This window comes from Triticum dicoccoides, chromosome 7A (assembly GCF_002162155.2).
Source record: "Triticum dicoccoides isolate Atlit2015 ecotype Zavitan chromosome 7A, WEW_v2.0, whole genome shotgun sequence".
In the NCBI taxonomy this organism is placed as follows: Eukaryota; Viridiplantae; Streptophyta; class Magnoliopsida; order Poales; family Poaceae; genus Triticum; species Triticum dicoccoides.
Window position 1 is genome coordinate 628,097,234 of NC_041392.1, and position 20,104 is coordinate 628,117,337.

Genomic DNA, 20,104 nt, shown 5'->3' on the forward strand with positions numbered 1-20,104 from the left:
CGTTGACACAACGTAGAGGAAGTAGTCGTACGTCTTCACGATCCAACCGATCAAGCACCGAAACTACGGCACCTCCGAGTTCGAGCACACGTTCAGCTCGATGACGATCCCCGGACTCCGATCCAGCAAAGTGTCGGGGAAGAGTTTCGTCAGCACGACGGCGTGGTGACGATCTTGATGTACTACAGCAGCAGGGCTTCGCCTAAACTCCGCTACAGTATTATCGAGGACTATGGTGGCTGGGGGCGCCGCACACGGCTAAGGAATAGATCACGTGGATCAACTTGTGTGTTTCTGGGGTGCCTCTGCCTCAGTATATAAAGGAGCCAAGGGGGAGGGGGCGCCGGCCAGGAGGAGGGCGCAGGAGGAGTCCTACTCCTTTCGGGAGTAGGACTCCCCCCCCCAATCCTAGTTGGACTAGGATTCCCTGAGGGGGAAAGAGAGAGAGGGGGCCGTCCACCTCTCCTAGTCCTAATAGGACTAGGGGAGGGGGAGGTGCACAGCCACCTTGGGCTGCCCCTTTCTCCTTTCCACTAAAGCCCATTAAGGCCCATATGGCTCCCGGGGGGTTCCGGTAACCTCCCGGTACTCCGGTAAAATCCCGATTTCACCCGGAACACTTCCGATATCCAAACATAGGCTTCCAATATATCAATCTTTATGTCTCGACCATTTCGAGACTCCTCGTCATGTCCGTGATCACATCCGGGACTCCGAACAACCTTCGGTACATCAAAATGCATAAACTCATAATATAACTGTCATCGTAACTTTAAGCGTGCGGACCCTACGGGTTCGAGAACAATGTAGACATGACCGAGACACGTCTCCGGTCAATAACCAATAGCGGGACCTGGATGCCCATATTGGCTCCTACATATTCTACGAAGATCTTTATCGGTCAGACCGCATAACAACATACGTTGTTCCCTTTGTCATCGGTATGTTACTTGCCCGAGATTCGATCGTCGGTATCCAATACCTAGTTCAATCTCGTTACCGGCAAGTCTCTTTACTCGTTCTGTAATACATCATCCTGCAACTAACTCATTAGTTGCAATGCTTGCAAGGCTTATATGATGTGTATTACCGAGAGGGCCCAGAGATACCTCTGCGACAATCAGAGTGACAAAACCTAATCTCGAAATACATCAACCCAACATGTACCTTTGGAGACACCTGTAGTACTCCTTTATAATCACCCAGTTACGTTGTGACGTTTGGTAGTACCCAAAGTGTTCCTCCGGTAAACGGGAGTTGCATAATCTCATAGTTATAGGAACATGTATAAGTCATGAAGAAAGCAATAGCAACATACTAAACGATCGGGTGCTAAGCTAATGGAATGGGTCATGTCAATCAGATCATTCTCTTAATGATGTGATCCCGTTAATCAAATAACAACTCATTGTTCATGGTTAGGAAACATAACCATCTTTGATTAACGAGCTAGTCAAGTAGAGGCATACTAGTGACACTTTGTTTGTCTATGTATTCACACATGTATTATGTTTCCGGTTAATACAATTCTAGCATGAATAATAAACATTTATCATGATTATAAGGAAATAAATAATAACTTTATTATTGCCTCTAGGGCATATTTCCTTCAGTCTCCCACTTGCACTAGAGTCAATAATCTAGATTACGCTGTAATGATTCTAACACCCATGGAGCCTTGGTGTTGATCATGTTTTGCTCGTGGAAGAGGCTTAGTCAACGGGTCTGCAACATTCAGATCCGTATGTATCTTGCAAATCTCTATGTCTCCCACCTAGACTAGATCCCGGATGGAGTTGAAGCGTCTCTTGATGTGCTTGGTCCTTTTGTGCAATCTGGATTCCTTTGCCAAGGCAATTGCACCAGTATTGTCACAAAAGATTTTCATTGGACCCGATGCACTAGGTATGACACCTAGATCGGATATGAACTCCTTCATCCAGACTCCTTCGTTCGCTGCTTCCGAAGCAGCTATGTACTCCGCTTCACATGTAGACCCCTCTACGATGCTTTGTTTAGAACTGCACCAACTGACAGCTCCACCGTTTAATGTAAACATGTATCCGGTTTGCGATTTAGAATCGTCCGGATCAGTGTCAAAGCTTGCATCAATGTAACCTTTTACGGTGAGCTCTTTGTCACCTCCATATACGAGAAACATATCCTTAGTCCTTTTCAGGTATTTCAGGATGTTCTTGACCGCTGTCCAGTGATCCACTCCTGGATTACTTTGGTACCTCCCTGCTAAACTTATAGCAAGGCACACATCAGGTCTGGTACACAGCATTGCATACATGATAGAGCCTATGGCTGAAGCATAGGGAACATCTTTCATTTTCTCTCTATCTTCTGCAGTGGTCGTGCATTGTTTCTTACTCAACTTCACACCTTGTAATACAGGCAAGAACCCTTTCTTTGCTTGATCCATTTTGAACTTCTTCAAAACTTTGTCAAGGTATGTGCTTTGTGAAAGTCCAATTAAGCATCTTGATCTATCTCTATAGATCTTAATGCCTAATATGTAAGCAGCTTCTCCGAGGTATTTCATTGAAAAACTCTTATTCAAGTATCCCTTTATGCTATCCAGAAATTCTATATCATTTCCAATTAGTAATATGTCATCCACATATAATATCAGAAATGCTACAGAGCTCCCACTCACTTTCTTGTAAATACAGGCTTCTCCGAAAGTCTGTATAAAACCAAATGCTTTGATCACACTATCAAAGCGTTTATTCCAACTCTAAGAGGCTTGCACCAGTCCATAAATGGATCGCTGGAGCTTGCACACTTTGTTAGCTCCCTTTGGATCGACAAAACCTTCCGGTTGCATCATATACAACTCTTCTTCCAGAAATCCATTCAGGAATGCAGTTTTGACATCCATCTGCCAAATTTCATAATCATAAAATGCGGCAATCGCTAACATGATTCGGACAGACTTAAGCATCGCTACAGGTGAGAAAGTCTCATCGTAGTCAATCCCTTGAACTTGTCGAAAACCTTCCGCAACAAGTCGAGCTTTGTAGACAGTAACATTACCATCAGCGTCAGTCTTCTTCTTGAAGATCCATTTATTCTCAATTGCTTGCCGATCATCAGGCAAGTCAACCAAAGTCCATACTTTGTTCTCATACATGGATCCCATCTCAGATTTCATGGCTTCAAGCCACTTTGCGGAATCTGGGCTCACCATCGCTTCTTCATAGTTCGTAGGTTCATCATGATCTAGTAGCATGACTTCCAGAACAGGATTACCGTACCACTCTGGTGCGGATCTTACTCTGGTTGATCTACGAGGTTCAGTAGTATCTTGATCTGAAGTTTCATGATCATTATCATTAGCTTCCTCACTAACTGGTGTAGGTGTCACTGAAACAGTTTTCTGTGATGTACTACTTTCCAGTAAGGGAGCAGGTACAGTTACCTCGTCAAGTTCTACTTTCCTCCCACTCACTTCTTTTGAGAGAAACTCCTTCTCTAGAAAGGATCCATTCTTAGCAACGAATGTATTGCCTTCGGATCTGTGATAGAAGGTGTACCCAATAGTCTCCTTTGGGTATCCTATGAAGACACATTTCTCCGATTTGGGTTCGAGCTTATCAGGTTGAAGTATTTTCACATAAGCATCGCAGCCCCAAACTTTAAGAAACGACAACTTTGGTTTCTTGCCAAACCATAGTTCATAAGGTGTTGTCTCAACGGATTTTGATGGTGCCCTATTTAACGTGAATGCGGCCGTCTCTAAAGCATAACCCCAAAACGATAGCGGTAAATCTGTAAGAGACATCATAGATCGCACCATATCTAGTAAAGTACGATTACGACGTTCGGACACACCATTACGCTGTGGTGTTCCGGGTGGCGTGAGTTGCGAAACTATTCCACAGTTTTTCAAATGTACACCAAACTCGTAACTCAAATATTCTCCTCCACGATCAGATCGTAGAAACTTTATTTTCTTGTTACGATGATTTTCAACTTCACTCTGAAAATCTTTGAACTTTTCAAATGTTTCAGACTTATGTTTCATTAAGTAGATATACCCATATCTGCTTAAATCATCTGTGAAGGTGAGAAAATAACGATATCCGCCACGAGCCTCAATATTCATCGGACCACATACATCGGTATGTATGATTTCCAACAAATCTGTTGCTCTCTCCATAGTACCGGAGAACGGTGTTTTAGTCATCTTGCCCATGAGGCACGGTTCGCAAGTACCAAGTGATTCATAATCAAGTGGTTCCAAAAGTCCATCAGTATGGAGTTTCTTCATGCGCTTTACACCGATATGACCTAAACGACAGTGCCACAAATAAGTTGCACTTTCATTATCAACTCTGCATCTTTTGGCTTCAACATTATGAATATGTGTATTACTACTATCGAGATTCAATAAGAATAGACCACTCTTCAAGGGTGCATGACCATAAAAGATATTACTCATATAAATAGAACAACCATTATTCTCTGATTTAAATGAATAACCGTCTCGCATTAAACAAGATCCAGATATAATGTTCATGCTCAACGCTGGCACCAAATAACAATTATTTAGGTCTAATACTAATCCCGAAGGTAGATGTAAAGGTAGCGTGCCGACCGCGATCACATCGACTTTGGAACCGTTTCCCACGCGCATCGTCACCTCGTCCTTTGCCAGTGCCCGCTTATTCTGTAGTCCCTGTTTCGAGTTGCAAATATTAGCAACAGAACCAGTATCAAATACCCAGGTGCTACTGCGAGCTCTAGTAAGGTACACATCAATAACATGTATATCACATATACCTTTGTTCACCTTGCCATCCTTCTTATCCGCCAAATACTTGGGGCAGTTCCGCTTCCAGTGACCAGTCTGCTTGCAGTAGAAGCACTCAGTTTCAGGCTTAGGTCCAGACTTGGGTTTCTTCTCTTGAGTAGCAACTTGCTTGCCGTTCCTTTTGAAGTTCCCCTTCTTCTTCCATTTGCCCTTTTTCTTGAAACTAGTGGTCTTGTTGACCATCAACACTTGATGCTCCTTCTTGATTTCTACCTCCGCAGCTTTCAGCATCGCGAAGAGCTCGGGAATAGTCTTGTTCATCCCTTGCATATTATAGTTCATCATGAAGCTCTTGTAGCTTGGTGGCAGTGATTGGAGAATTCTGTCAATGACGCAATCATCCGGAAGATTAACTCCCAATTGAATCAAGTGATTATTATACCCAGACATTTTGAGTATATGCTCACTGACAGAACTGTTCTCCTCCATCTTGCAGCTATAGAACTTATTGGAGACTTCATATCTCTCAATCCGGGCATTTGCTTGAAATATTAACTTCAACTCCTGGAACATCTCATATGCTCCATGACGTTCAAAACATTGTTAAAGTCCCGATTCTAAGCCGTAAAGCATGGCACACTGAACTATCGAGTAGTCATCAGCTTTGCTCTGCCAGACGTTCATAACATCCGGCGTTGCTCCTGCAGCAGGCCTGGCACCCAGCGGTGCTTCCAGGACGTAATTCTTCTGTGCAGCAATGAGGATAATCCTCAAGTTACGGACCCAGTCCGTATAGTTGCTACCATCATCTTTCAACTTTGCTTTCTCAAGGAACGCATTAAAATTCAACGGAACAACAGCACGAGCCATCTATCTACAATCAACATAAACAAGCAAGATACTATCAGGTACTAAGTTCATGATAAGTTTAAGTTCAATTAATCAAATTACTTAAGAACTCCCACTTAGATAGACATCCCTCTAATCCTCTAAGTGATCACGTGATCCAAATCAACTAAACCATAACCGATCATCACGTGAGATGGAGTAGTTTTCAATGGTGAACATCGTTATGTTGATCATATCTACTATATGATTCACGCTCGACCTTTCGGTCTCCGTGTTCCGAGGCCATATCTGCATATGCTAGGCTTGTCAAGTTTAACCTGAGTATTCTGCGTGTGCAAAACTGTCTTGCACCCGTTGTAGATGGACGTAGAGCTTATCACACCCGATCATCACGTGGTGTCTGGGCACGACGAACTTTGGCAACGGTGCATACTCAGGGAGAACACTTCTTGATAATTTAGTGAGAGATCATCTTATAATGCTACCGTCAATCAAAGCAAGATAAGATGCATAAAAAGATAAACATCACATGCAATCAATATAAGTGATATGATATGGCCATCATCATCTTGTGCTTGTGATCTCCATCTCCGAAGCACCGTCATGATCACCATCGTCACTGGCGCGACACCTTGATCTCCATCGTAGCATCGTTGTCGTCTCGCCAATCTTATGCTTCCACGACTATCACTACCGTTTAGTAATAAAGTAAAGCATTACATCACGATTGCATTGCATACAATAAAGCGACAACCATATGGCTCCTGCCAGTTGCCGATAACTCGGTTACAAAACATGATCATCTCATACAATAAAATTCAGCATCATGCCTTGACCATATCACATTACAACATGCCCTGCAAAAACAAGTTAGACGTCCTCTACTTTGTTGTTGCAAGTTTTACGTGGCTGCTACAGGCTTAAGCAAGAACCAATCTCACCTACGCATCAAAACCACAACGATAGTTTGTCAAATAGACTCCGTTTTAACCTTCGCAAGGACCGGGCGTAGCCACACTTGGTTCAACTAAAGTTGGAGAGACAGTCGCCCGCAAGCCACCTATGTGCAAAGCACGTCGGGGGAACTGGTCTCGCGTAAGCGTACGCGTAATGTTGGTCCGGGTCGTCTCGTCCAACAATGTCGCCGAACCAAAGTATGACATGCTGGTAGGCAGTATGACTTATGTCGCCCACAACTCACTTGTGTTCTACTCGTGCATATAACATCAACATAAATAACCTAGGCTCTGATGCCACTGTTGGGTTTCGTAGTAATTTCAAAAAATTTCCTACGCACACGCAAGATCATGGTGATGCATAGCAACGAGAGGGGAGAGTGTTGTCTACGTACCTACGCAGACCGACTGCGGAAGCGTTGACACAACGTAGAGGAAGTAGTCGTACGTCTTCACGATCCAACCGATCAAGCACCGAAACTACGGCACCTCCGAGTTCGAGCACACGTTCAGCTCGATGACGATCCCCAGACTCCGATCCAGCAAAGTGTTGGGGAAGAGTTCCGTCAGCACGATGGCGTGGTGACGATCTTGATGTACTACAGCAGCAGGGCTTCGCCTAAACTCCGCTACAGTATTATCGAGGACTATGGTGGCTGGGGGCGCCGCACACGGCTAAGGAATAGATCACGTGGATCAACTTGTGTGTTTCTGGGGTGCCTCTGCCTCAGTATATAAAGGAGCCAAGGGGAAGGGGGGCGCCGGCCAGGAGGAGGGCGCATGAGGAGTCCTACTCCTTCCGGGAGTAGGACTCCCCCCCCCCAATCCTAGTTGGACTAGGATTCCCCGAGGGGGAAAGAGAGAGGGGGGGGGGCCGGCCACCTCTCCTAGTCCTAATAGGACTAGGGGAGGGGGGAGGTGCGCAGCCACCTTGGGCTGCCCCTTTCTCCTTTCCACTAAAGCCCATTAAGGCCCATATGGCTCCCGGGGGGTTCCGGTAACCTCCCGGTACTCCGGTAAAATCCCGATTTCACCCGGAACACTTCCGATATCCAAACATAGGCTTCCAATTTATCAATCTTTACGTCTCGACCATTTCGAGACTCCTCGTCATGTCCGTGATCACATCCGGGACTCCGAACAACCTTCGGTACATCAAAATGCATAAACTCATAATATAACTGTCATCGTAACTTTAAGCGTGCGGACCCTACGGGTTCGAGAACAATGTAGACATGACCGAGACACGTCTCCGGTCAATAACCAATAGCGGGACCTGGATGCCCATATTGGCTCCTACATATTCTACGAAGATCTTTATCGGTCAGACCGCATAACTACATACGTTGTTCCCTTTGTCATCGGTATGTTACTTGCCCGAGATTCGATCGTCGGTATCCAATACCTAGTTCAATCTCGTTACCGGCAAGTCTCTTTACTCGTTCTGTAATACATCATCCTGCAACTAACTCATTAGTTGCAATGCTTGCAAGGCTTATATGATGTGTATTACCGAGAGGGCCCAGAGATACCTCTCCGACAATCAGAGTGACAAAACCTAATCTCGAAATACGCCAACCCAACATGTACCTTTGGAGACACCTGTAGTACTCCTTTATAATCACCCAGTTACGTTGTGACGTTTGGTAGTACCCAAAGTGTTCCTCCGGTAAATGGGAGTTGCATAATCTCATAGTTATAGGAACATGTATAAGTCATGAAGAAAGCAATAGCAACATACTAAACGATCGGGTGCTAAGCTAATGGAATGGGTCATGTCAATCAGATCATTCTCTTAATGATGTGATCCCGTTAATCAAATAACAACTCATTGTTCATGGTTAGGAAACATAACCATCTTTGATTAACGAGCTAGTCAAGTAGAGGCATACTAGTGACACTTTGTTTGTCTATGTATTCACACATGTATTATGTTTCCGGTTAATACAATTCTAGCATGAATAATAAACATTTATCATGATTATAAGGAAATAAATAATAACTTTATTATTGCCTCTAGGGCATATTTCCTTCAGTTTGTACATCGAAATGGTTTCGGGTGAGTTCGGGCATTTACCGGAGTACCGGGGGTTACCGGAACCCCCCCGGGGAGTCAATGGGCCTTAATGGGCCCTAGTGGAGAAACAGGGCTTGAAGCAAGGTGTGGGGCGCGCCCCCCTAGGCCCAAACCGAATTGGTTTAGGGTTTGGGGGGCCGGCCCCCTCTTTCCTTGTCCCCTCCTCCTCTTTCCTCCTTCTCCTAGTAGGAATAGGAAAAGGGGGGGGGGGTGAAACCTACTTGGAGTAGGATTGCCCCTCCTTGGCGCGTGCCTCCTCCTAGGCCGGCCTCTTCCTCCCTCCCTCCTTTATATACGTGGGGAGGGGGCACCCCATAGACACACAAGTTGATTGTTTAGCCGTGTGCGGTGACCCCCTCCACAGAATTCCACCTTGGTCATATCGTTGTAGAGCTTAGGCGAAGCCCTGCGTCGGTAACTTCATCATCACCGTCATCATGACGTCGCGCTGGTGAAGCTCTCCCTCGACACACAGCTGGATCTAGAGTTCGTGGGACGTCAGCGAGCTGAACGTGTGCAGATCGCGGAGGTGTCATACCTTCAGTGCTAGGATCGATCGGATCGTAAAGACATACGACTACATCAACCGCGCTGTCATAACGCTTCCGCTTACGGTCTACGAGGGTACGTGGACAACACTCTTCCCTCTCGTTGCTATGTATCACCTATATGGATCTTGCGTGTGCGTAGGATTTTTTTGAAATTACTACGTTCCCCAACATATATTCCTTCTTCAGAAGAGTTACTCAAATAATAATGATTGCCCATGTGTATTTATTAAGAAATCTAAGAATGGATTTTGTATTATTCTGTGTATGTGGATGATCTGAATATAACTGGGACTACACAAGAAATACATGTGGCAAGTAATCATCTTAAGACAGAGTTTGAGATGAAAGATCTGGGTAAGACTAAATTTTGTTTGGGATTACAACTTGAACATCTTCCTTCGGGAATACTTGTTCATTAGTCTGCTTATATCCAAAAGATTCTTGAAAAATTTAATATGGATAAAGCATATCCATCGAAAACACCAATGATTGTTAGATCTCTTGATAGAGATAAAGACCCATTTAGACCTAAGGGTGATGATGAAGAGGTATTAGGACCCAAGTTTCCTTACCTTAGTGTTGTTGGAGCACTAATGTATCTAGGAAACTGCACGAGGCCTGATATATCATTTGCAGTAAATTTATTGGCTAGATTCAGTGCATCACCAACAAAGAGGCATTGGGTTGGTGTGAAGAACTTTTTCAGATATCTTCAAGGCACCAAAGATCTTGGTTTGTTCTATCACAAAAATCAAGATAAGATCATGGTGGGATATTGTGATGCTGGATACCTATCTGATCCCCATAATGCCAGATCACAGACTGGTTTTGTCTTCTTGAGTTGAGATATGACCTTTTCTTGGAACTCGAGAAAACAAACTCTAGTGGCTACGTCCATGAATCATTCTGAAATTATTGCTTTGTTTGAAGCATCACGTGAATGTGAATGATAAACTTTATTGAATGTTCAAGTGGGATTGGATCATTAGAGTCACCAACCATTATATATGAAGATAATGGTGCATGTATTTCAGAGATGCAAACAGATTATATAAAGAGCAATATTGTAAAGCATATTTCTTCTAAATTATTTTATCCCCATGAGTTACAGGAAACTGGGGAGATAAATATTCTGCAAATGAAGTCATGTGATAATCTTGCTGATTTATTTACAAAGTCATTACCAAGTTTTTTATTTGAGAAGTACATCAATGGAATTGGTATGAAACGACTTCGGGACTTGCAAAGTTCAGGGGGAGTGTATCCTTGAATGATCATCTGTTTCTGATCCTCGGATCTTTGATATTGCACTCTTTTCCTTTATAAGTTTTTTCCTGAATGGTTTTTTATGAAAGGTTTTTAATGAGGCAATAGTAATACAGGCATTGTGATATGTCTGTTTCTCCTTATTGCTCACTAGGTTTTGGGAGGAGTTTTTAATGGCATATTATACATATCTCCTTATATTTTTCCTACGGTGTTTTTGGAGGAGACTAATCATGATGTTGATGATGATGTTTACAAGAATAATTGAAGCAGAGATTATGAAGAGTGTTAGGATTAATTACTTACTTTAATTAATTAGGATCTCTGTTTGTGGAACCGACAGCCGGTTTCTTCCCGGACGATCGCGTCCTAATATAACGGAAGCGTCATTCAGATCATGCCTCTTGTAAACGTCGCGCCTGTGCGACGCGTCTCTTCGAGAGATATAAATCTGTATGTCATCGACATCAATCAACAATGAATTGTTACTGTTCATCGCACCGTTTCTTTACACCAGGTTTGATTTGCCCAAATTTCATATTTTTTTGAATTGTTTTGGTATTTTTACGTTTAATATTCGTATTGGGGTGTGGAGCGCCCCGGAGCTCCTGTATATTTTCCTAATGGACCTCCTCTATACTATATATACCCATTGATCTTATTCGAGAACATTCTGTGAAACGGTCTCCTTGTTAAGAAGTACTCATAAGGCACTACCAACAGATGAATTAGTTCCTTTTTATTGTTTGTATCTTCTCCTGATCGGTTTGTATTGGTTTTAGCGGTTTGTTCAAGTGTGAAATGGTAGGGAGGTCCTGCGGTGGTAAGGAAGTCGTGCCATCTGAAATACTACAGGATACGACCAAGGCAGGGAGCAAGCAGACAGCGTGATGGAGCATAGTGCATATACCCCACCTAAATAAACACGCCGGGTACACCCAACCCAATTATACGTCTCCCTTGTCCAGAGTTCATGAATCGGACAAGATTGCAGGCACCCTCTTCTTGAGTCTATCACTGCGCCACGTACAACAATTAAGCTCCGTTATGGGCACTTGGTGGATCGGCGCCCAGGCATACAAGCACGCGACACTCGAGTAGAAAGGTAAGAAAAATACAGCAGTACAATAGCTCTGGAAAAGGAGGCAGAAGAATGAAATGCATCATGGCAATCTTGTTTCGAAAAATAAATAAAAATGCATCATGGCAATTGTTTGCCTACGGTACAGAACAAAATTCAGACCGCCTCATGTCAGCACGAGCTTGCTGTTAGTGATCACACACAGTTCCTGGACGACGGAAAAGATAAGGCCTTCTCGTCCGAGACGAGAAACACCAGTGGCCTGTCAAATGCCATCAGTGTAGCGTCCTGTGTAACAACTAACACGAGCCTAACAGGACGTTGATCGGTCTCGTCCTGATCCGAACGCCTAACAGGACATGCAGCTAGCTGGGATGAGTCTGGGACGGATTATTACGAGCCCCTATCCTTTCCTCTGTCGCGCTAGTGGTGTTCTAGGCAGTGCCCGTGCCCTGTGACTTCTTTGTCACGTTGCATGCATCTACAGCAGCGTAGTTCCATCGACCGATTGACAGGGCAAAGTTATACTATCAGCGAATCCCTCAAAAATAAATAAAGCTATATCAGTGAATAACAACTGCTGGCTTGGCTTGTTAAGCCTCAAGACTAGTTCAGCACACAGTACACGTACCAGCCAAGATCGAACAATCCAGCCAAGCTGTTGCAAAGTGGAACAGAGAGCAGCAAACACATGAAGAAGGACAAAACGAAGCATATATTACAGTACACACGAGCTGAACGTGAGCGTGACAAGGAGCAAACACAAGAAAGAATCTACCACCGCCTACATTTCACATTATCCCCCACACCAGTCTTTATTTATCATACACCCATCTTCCCTGTCTCCGGTCATCTTCCTTCGGCGATCGACGTACACACGGACGGTCCAACCCTAGCTGCTGGGTGGACCTTGGGATTACATGGAGCACTCGGCGGGGACGCCCTTGGCGACGTGCTTGGGGTCCATGCAGTAGTTGTAGATCATGTAGTTGCTCTGCACCCACCGCATCCGTTGCTGCCGCGTCAGGTCCAGCTCCTGGTTGTACCACTCGCTCGCCGCGCCGGTGCCGGGGACGACCTCCGTGTCGACGCTGGCACCGCAGCGCGGCCGGCCGCCCGCGGTCACCACGCACGTGTCGGCCTTGAAGCCGCGGTAGGAGGCGGAGAACGGGGTGTGGGACCAATCCGTCTTGACACGGCCGCCCTGCGTGGCCCAGTCGTCGGCGTTCCGGAGGCTGAAGTAGAGGCGCATGGGCTGGTTCTTGGGGAAGGCGGTCAGCCATTTAAGCCGGTTATGAAAAAATCAGGAGTGAAAACAAGGTCTTCAGAGCAGGGAATGGTACATGTTGAAGCATATATCTTGATGGTTACAGGGAGCTCCTCAGAGGAGGATTCAGAGACAGATGACCAGTCATATATCCCACCTGAGGTGTATGCTCTAAGTTGCAATGTTTATATTTTTCATATCATGCATATGGTGTATTGCATTGCTTAGTTTAGACATCACATGTACAATATTGAATTCCATCTGCTTAGTTTAGAGATCATACATGCGAGTGCCAGCTGCTTAGTATATGAATCAATTATGTCAATTATATCATGCCATCCTATATACTTAGACAACATTTGTGTGAATTATTTCATTCCAACCTATTTTAAAAAGACATCATATAGTTTTGTCATGTCATCATGTTTAGATACTCATCATATGTTGAATTATGTCATTATATCATGTTAAGTTATTCATAATATATCTGAAACTGTGTCATACTATCCTGTTTAGTTAGGCATTGATGTAGACACAGACCTATGGTAGGGTAATAGGCCTGACCTATATGCCCCACCTAAGGTCTTGTCCTAAGAACTAAGGAGTTCAAGAGTCAGAAGCAGAGGACCAACAAAGGTGTCGAAGCGAAGTCCACTCGACCTATCAATCACTCGGAGACCTCTCTTACTCAGGTCACTCGACCACCAAACCACTCGACATATCAGAAGACCTAAAGCCACTCCGCGCAGCAACGGTCAAGCATTCATTCGCATACTTAATGCTCATTTGTAGCACCTTAATACAGGTGTTACCTATAACACCTCTTCTTAATGTATATTGAACCCTGTGTAACGGAGGGGAGCTGGGGTCCTGGCGTACTCTATATAAGCCACCCCCCCTCCTCTGGGACAAGGGTTCGCACCCCCTGTAACTCACACACGTATAATTCAGTCGACTGCCTCCGGGCTCCGAGACGTAGGGCTGTTACTTCCTCCGAGAAGGGCCTGAACTCGTAAACCTTGTGTGTACAACTCCTCCATAGCTAAGATCTTGCCTCTCCATTCCTACCCCCATATTCTACTATCAGACTTAGAACCACGACAGTTGGCGCCCCACCTTGGGGCAGGTGTCCTAGCGACTTGTTGGAGAAGTTGCGATTTTTCCGATCCCCTTCATCATGGTTTCAGGCGGAGTTTTGGTGGAGGGCCGCGAGATCCGTCTCAGCGCGCTCACGTTCATCGCCGACGACTTCGCTTGGCTTCAGGAGGCTCCGCTCGATGTCGACGCGCTCCCTGTCCGCGGGGCAACGCACTTTCGCGCGTGCGTCCGCGACGTCCTCTTGCGGCAGCCGTCGACCCAGTATCGGTCGGCCCCTGTGTCGTCCTCCCTCCCTGTTTCCCGCCGGCGCAAGCGCTCCGGCCGGTCGAGACTTCAGCGGTGGGTGAGACACGCAGTGGCTCGCCAGTCAGCCACCCCCCAAGTCGCGGCGATCGAGCCCGACGAATCTCTCTACGGCCTGTTCGACTGGCTCCGCAGAGACTGCATCCGAGTGCGACAGTAGTGATCCAGCGGCAGAGCTTCTGATGGTCGATGAACCACGCAGTCCTCCCGGCTTACCCCGCACCGACGGAGGCGACGGCGGAGGCGGTCCGTCGCATACTCATGAAGAGTATCTCCCCGAGCCCCTTACTTCGCTGCATAGAGAAGAACTTCACCGTCGGAACATGGATGCGCTGCACACTCCTATCGTTGGAGAAACCCCCGAGGCCCGTGCCTGAGAGGACGCGCGCTTGGCCAACTGGGCTGAGCGCACTCGACTGGAGAACCTCCAGCGAGCACTCGACGAGCGTGCGCGACAACGGATTCCAACATCCAGTCGACGTCAGCTCTTTCCGCCACTGACTCAGGTATATCGAACTCCGATTCAGAATTTAGCAGCTGCAACCCGTATAGCAGACTCGATTCAGCCTTCTCAGTCAGAGGCTGGCAGAGGCTTGTTGCAGATCAGAGCATTGCTCCGGGCGGCAGGAGATCGGAATTCAGCTGTGTCACAGTCACGAAATAGGATCCACAGCAGATCCGTCGCTGCAGATACAGTCCAGTCGGCCCACAGCCCAAGATCGCCCCCGAGGCGTGAGGGACATGGAGACCGGCGCGATCAGAACAGGAACCATGAGTAGTATGATCACCGACTCGATCGGGATGATCGACGTCGAGTACCCACCCCTCCCCCAAGGAGTGGATCATACGTGCCTCGACAGCAGGATGACAGACGCCCTCACAGTGTTGGGCGAAGGATTCCAGTCGACCCCAGGGAGCCAGGCTTTGATGTGAGATCCGTTCTCGTTCAGGGTTTGGTCGATAGGAACAGAGCCCACCGAGAAGGTCGAGACAGAGATGTACCCACCAGCAGCAGAGTACACGTCTCAGGACCGGAGTGCTTCAGTAGAGCCATCAGAGCCGCGGTGATTCCTCCCAACTTCAGGTTGACGACTAGAGTCAGTAAGTTCACTGGTGAGTCCAAGCCTGATACTTGGCTTGAGGATTACCGAGTGCTGTTCAGATTGGCGGCGGTAACGATGAAGTGGCAATGAAACACCTGCCTCTTATGTTGGAAGGCTCGGCCAGAGCATGGCTGAATCAGTTAGCGCCCATCAGCATTTACACTTGGGAAGATCTTGCCCGAGTGTTCGTCAGAACATTTGAAGGAACTTGCAAGCGACCAGCAGGGTTGACAGAGCTGCAATCTTGCGTGCAGAAGCCGAATGAAATTTTGAGGGCCTACATCCAGAGATGGATTACATTGCATCACACAGTAGAGAACATATCTGATCACCAAGCAGTCTGTGCCTTCAAGCAAGGCGTTAAGTACAGAGAACTGAACCTGAAATTCGGTCGAACCGGAGACATGTCTCTGAGTCGAATGATGGAGATTGCCACCAAGTATGCCAATGGTGAAGAAGAGGATCAGCTCCGGAGTGGCAAGCACAAGTCAGTCGCCCACGAAACCGGAGGAGGGAACTCCAGTCGGGAGCAGAAGCGGAAAGCCGAGCCGGCTGCTCCTGGAGAAGCCTTGGCCGTAACTCAAGGAAAGTTCAAGGGGAAGCCCAAAGGGCCTTGGAACCCCAAGAAGGTGAAAGACCAAGACAGAAATGATGTGTTGGATCTGCCATGTCACATTCACACAAAGAAAGATGAAGAGGGTAACTCATTTATCCGAAGCATACCTTTTCCTTATCTTTGGGCTGTTTCCCTTGGAACTGCTGGATCAAGAGCAGACACTATTACATGTACCTCAAACTGAAAATGCCTGGTCCCAGAGGTGTGATCACTATTATCGGTAATCGGAAGAAAGCGGAAGAGTGCTTTCAGAAAGGTTTAAAGATCGCCGATGCTCAGATGGCAGTGGTAGAGCTGCAGGAATACCAAAAAGCTGCAGACCCGAGTGATTTGTTGTGAGCCAACAAGCCCGCTACGGAATCAGCGTTTCAGTCGTCCGGTGAGACAAAGCCGATTCACATTCACCCGACCGACCCCAGTGCTGCTCCGACTCATATCTCTACGACACTCGACTCCAAATAGGAAGAAGCGCTCATCCAGTTCCTCCATGAGAACTGGGACATCTTTGCATGGAAGCCTTCTGACATGCCGGGTGTTCCCAGAGGGCTGGCTGAGCACCGTCTACGAGTTGACTCAAAAGTGAAACCGGTCAAAGAACATCTTCGACGGTCCACCGTCCAAGAAGGACAAGTCACTTCGCATGTGCATTGACTTCAAACATATCAATCGGGCCTGCCCGAAAGATCATTTTCCTCTCCCCCGCATCGACTAGATAGTCGACTCGACTGCGGGATGCGAGTGCTTGTATTTTTTAAACGCCTATTCCGGTTACCATCAGATCCGTCTGTATGGTCCCAACGAGATCAAAACAGCTTTCATCACTCCATTCGGGTGCTTCTGTTATGTTACCATGCCATTCGGCCTCAAAAATGCCGGAGCCACGTTCATGAGGATGATTCAGAAGTGTTTGCTCACTCAAATCAGTCGGAATGTGGAAGCATACATGGATGATATTGTGGTCAAGTCACGGAAAGGTTCCGACCTGCTGACTGACCTTGCTGAAACATTTGCCAACCTCAGGAGGTATGATATCAAGCTTAACCCATCAAAGTGCACATTCGGAGTTCCTGGCGGAAAGTTACTCGATTTTCTCGTTTCCGAACGAGGAATCGACGCCAACCCAGAAAAAGTTGGTACTATACTCCGAATGAAGCGCCCTGTGCGCGTGCACGATGTCCAGAAGCTTACTGGTTGCTTGGCCGCTTTAAGTCGATTCATTTCTCGTCTCGGTGAAAAGGCATTGCCTCTTTACCGACTGATGAAGAAGTCAGACAAGTTCAAGTGGACTCCTGAAGCTGATGTAGTGTTTGCAGAGCTAAAAGCCCTGCTCTCCACCCAGCCGGTGCTTGCTGCCCCAATCAGCAAAGAGCCTTTGCTGCTTTACATTACAGCCATGGGACAAGTCGTTAGTTCAGTACTTACGGTCGAGCGGGAAGAAGAAGGAAAAACCTTTAAAGTTCAGCGCCTAATATATTATGTTTCTGAAGTTTTGACCCCATCAAAGCAAAGATATCCTCATTATCAGAAGCTTGTATATGGGATTCATATGACCACGAAGAAGGTTGCACATTACTTCTCTGACCATTCCATTACAGTCATCAGCCACGCTCCATTGTCAGAGATTCTGCACAACAGAGATGCAACTGGTCGAGTGGCAAAATGGGCGATTGAACTCCTTCCCCTAGATATCAAGTTTGAGGCAAAGAAAGCTATCAAGTCCTAAGCAATTGCATATTTCGTCGCCGAGTGGATTGAACAGCAACTGCCGACTCAAGTTCACTCGGAGCACTGGACCATGTTCTTCGACGGTTCTAAGATGCTGAATGGTTCCGGTGCTGGGGTAGTATTGGTTTCCCCCCGAGAAGATAAGCTCAGATATGTTCTCCAAATCCACTTTGATTCCTCCAATAACGAAGCAGAATATGAAGCACTTTTGTATGGGTTGCACATGGCCATTTCACTCGGCGTCCGTCGCCTCATGGTCTATGGTGACTCAGATTTGATGGTGAATCAAGTGATGAAGGAGTGGGACATCAGAAGTCTAGTCATGACCGGTTATTGCAATGCAGTGAGAAAGCTAGAGAAGAAATTCGAGGGGTTAGAGCTGCATCATATACCCCGACTGAAAAATCAAGCAGCTGATGATTTGGCAAAAATAGGTTCCAAGAGAGAAGCCATTCCCAGTAATGTGTTTCTGGAACACATCCACACACCATCAGTTCAAGAGGATCCTTTCACCGAAGAAGTCCCGCAACCAAAAAGTGCCACGGATCTGACTGAAGCTGAGGTTCCAGCAGTGGTTGACCTGATCATGGAAGTTTTGTTCATCACTCCCAACTGGACAGTGCCGTACATCGCGTACATCCTGAGGAAAGAACTCCCAGAGAATGAAGAAGAGGCTCGACAGATCGTCCGTCGATCTAAGGCCTTCACTGTGATAAAGGGATAATTGTACAGGGAAAGCGCGACTGGAGTCGGTCAAAAATGTATAACACCAGAAGAAGGTCAAATAATTCTTGATGATATCCACTCGGGGACCTGTGGCTATCATGCGTCCTCTTGGACCATCGTGGCTAAAGCATATCGAGCGGGATTTTACTGGCCAAAAGCAAATGAGATGGCGAAGGAGATAGTCGACAAATGTGAAGGATGTCAGTTCTATCCAATATGTTGCACAAACCCGCCTCAGCCTTGAAGACCATTCCACTCGTTTGGCCCTTCGCTGTTTGGGGATTGGATATGGTTGGACCGCTGAGAACTGGCACGAGAGGCTTCACCCATGTGCTGGTGGCAGTCGACAAATTCACTAAATGGATTGAAGCTAAACCTATCAAGAATCTTGATGCCTGCACTGCTATCAGCTTTATCAGAGAGTTGATATTCAGATATGGAGTTCCGCATAGCATCATCACTGACAATGGGTCAAACTTCGATTCCGACAAGTTCGGAGCTTTTTGCGCCTCTCAAGGCACACGAGTCGACTACGCGTCAGTCGCTCACCCCCAGTCGAATGGACAAGCAGAAAGAGCTAATGGTCTAATTCTCAAAGGACTAAAACCTCGACTGATGCGCGATCTCAAGCATGCAGCAGGCGCATGGGTCGATGAGCTTCCGCCAGTTCTTTGGGGATTGAGGACCACCCCGAATCGGTTGACTGGACGAACCCCATTCTTTCTGGTCTATGGAGCTGAAGCAGTTTTGCCGAGTGACTTGCTTCACAATGCACCCTGAGTCGAACTCTACTCTGAAGATGAAGCGGAACAAGCCCGGCAGGACTCAGTCGACCTCCTAGAAGAGGAAAGAGAGATGGCCATGATCCGATCGACCATCTATCAACAGGACTTGCGTCGATTCCATGCCAGAAATGTGAAGAGTCGAGCCTTCCAAGAAGGAGACTTGGTCCTCCGAGTGGATCAACAGAAACCACACAAGCTCGCTCCTACTTGGGAAGGTCCTTTCATCGTCACCAGAGTTCCCCATAATGGAGCATACCATCTTTACAATGTCGATCGCCAGATTGATGAGCCATGAGCCTGGAATGCGGAGCTGCTCCGCCCCTTTTATACTTAAGTACTCACTCGGATGAGATGTAATAAGATATACCTCTGTAGTTTGTTTATCAAAAGACAAAAGTGTTATAATTTTCCCAGTGATTGTTGTTGCTTTTGTTTACATGAGAGATCCCCCAGTGGGTGGCTTAGTTGCGAATCCGTTTCGCCTAAGTTTTAAAAAATCCTACCGAGTGGTGAGCCAGCCTCCCACTCGGGGGCTTAGCTGTGAATCCGTTTCGCCTAAGTTTTTAAAAAATCCTACCGAGTGGTGAGCCAGCCTCCCACTCGGGGGCTTAGCTGCAGTCCAAGTACTCGCCTAAGTTTTAAAAAATCCTACCGAGTGGTGAGCCAGCCTCCCACTCGGGGGCTTAACTGCAGTCCAAGTACTCGCCTAAATTTTAAAAATCCTACCGAGTGGTGAGCGATCCTCCCACTCGGGGCTTAGCTGCAGTCCAAGTACTCGCCTAAGTTTTAAAAATCCTACCGAGTGGTGAGCGATCCTCCCACTCGGGGGCTTAGCTGCAGTCTAAGTACTCGCCTAAGTTTTAAAAATCCTACCGAGTGGTGAGCGATCCTCCCACTCGGGGCTTAGCTGCAGTCTAAGTACTCGCCTAAGTTTTAAAA

At 46.6% G+C, this 20,104-nt stretch overlaps 1 protein-coding gene across 1 annotated transcript; it reads right to left on the reverse strand.

The window, feature by feature from the left end:
- Positions 1–12,458: 12,458 nt before the first annotated feature.
- LOC119333729 (probable xyloglucan endotransglucosylase/hydrolase protein 23) lies at positions 12,459–12,824 on the reverse strand (the record flags this gene model as incomplete). Its single annotated transcript, XM_037606526.1, has 1 exon — positions 12,459–12,824. A coding segment is annotated over one exon (366 nt), but the record flags the coding sequence as incomplete, so codon positions are not given.
- Between the last annotated feature and the right edge of the window lie 7,280 nt (positions 12,825–20,104).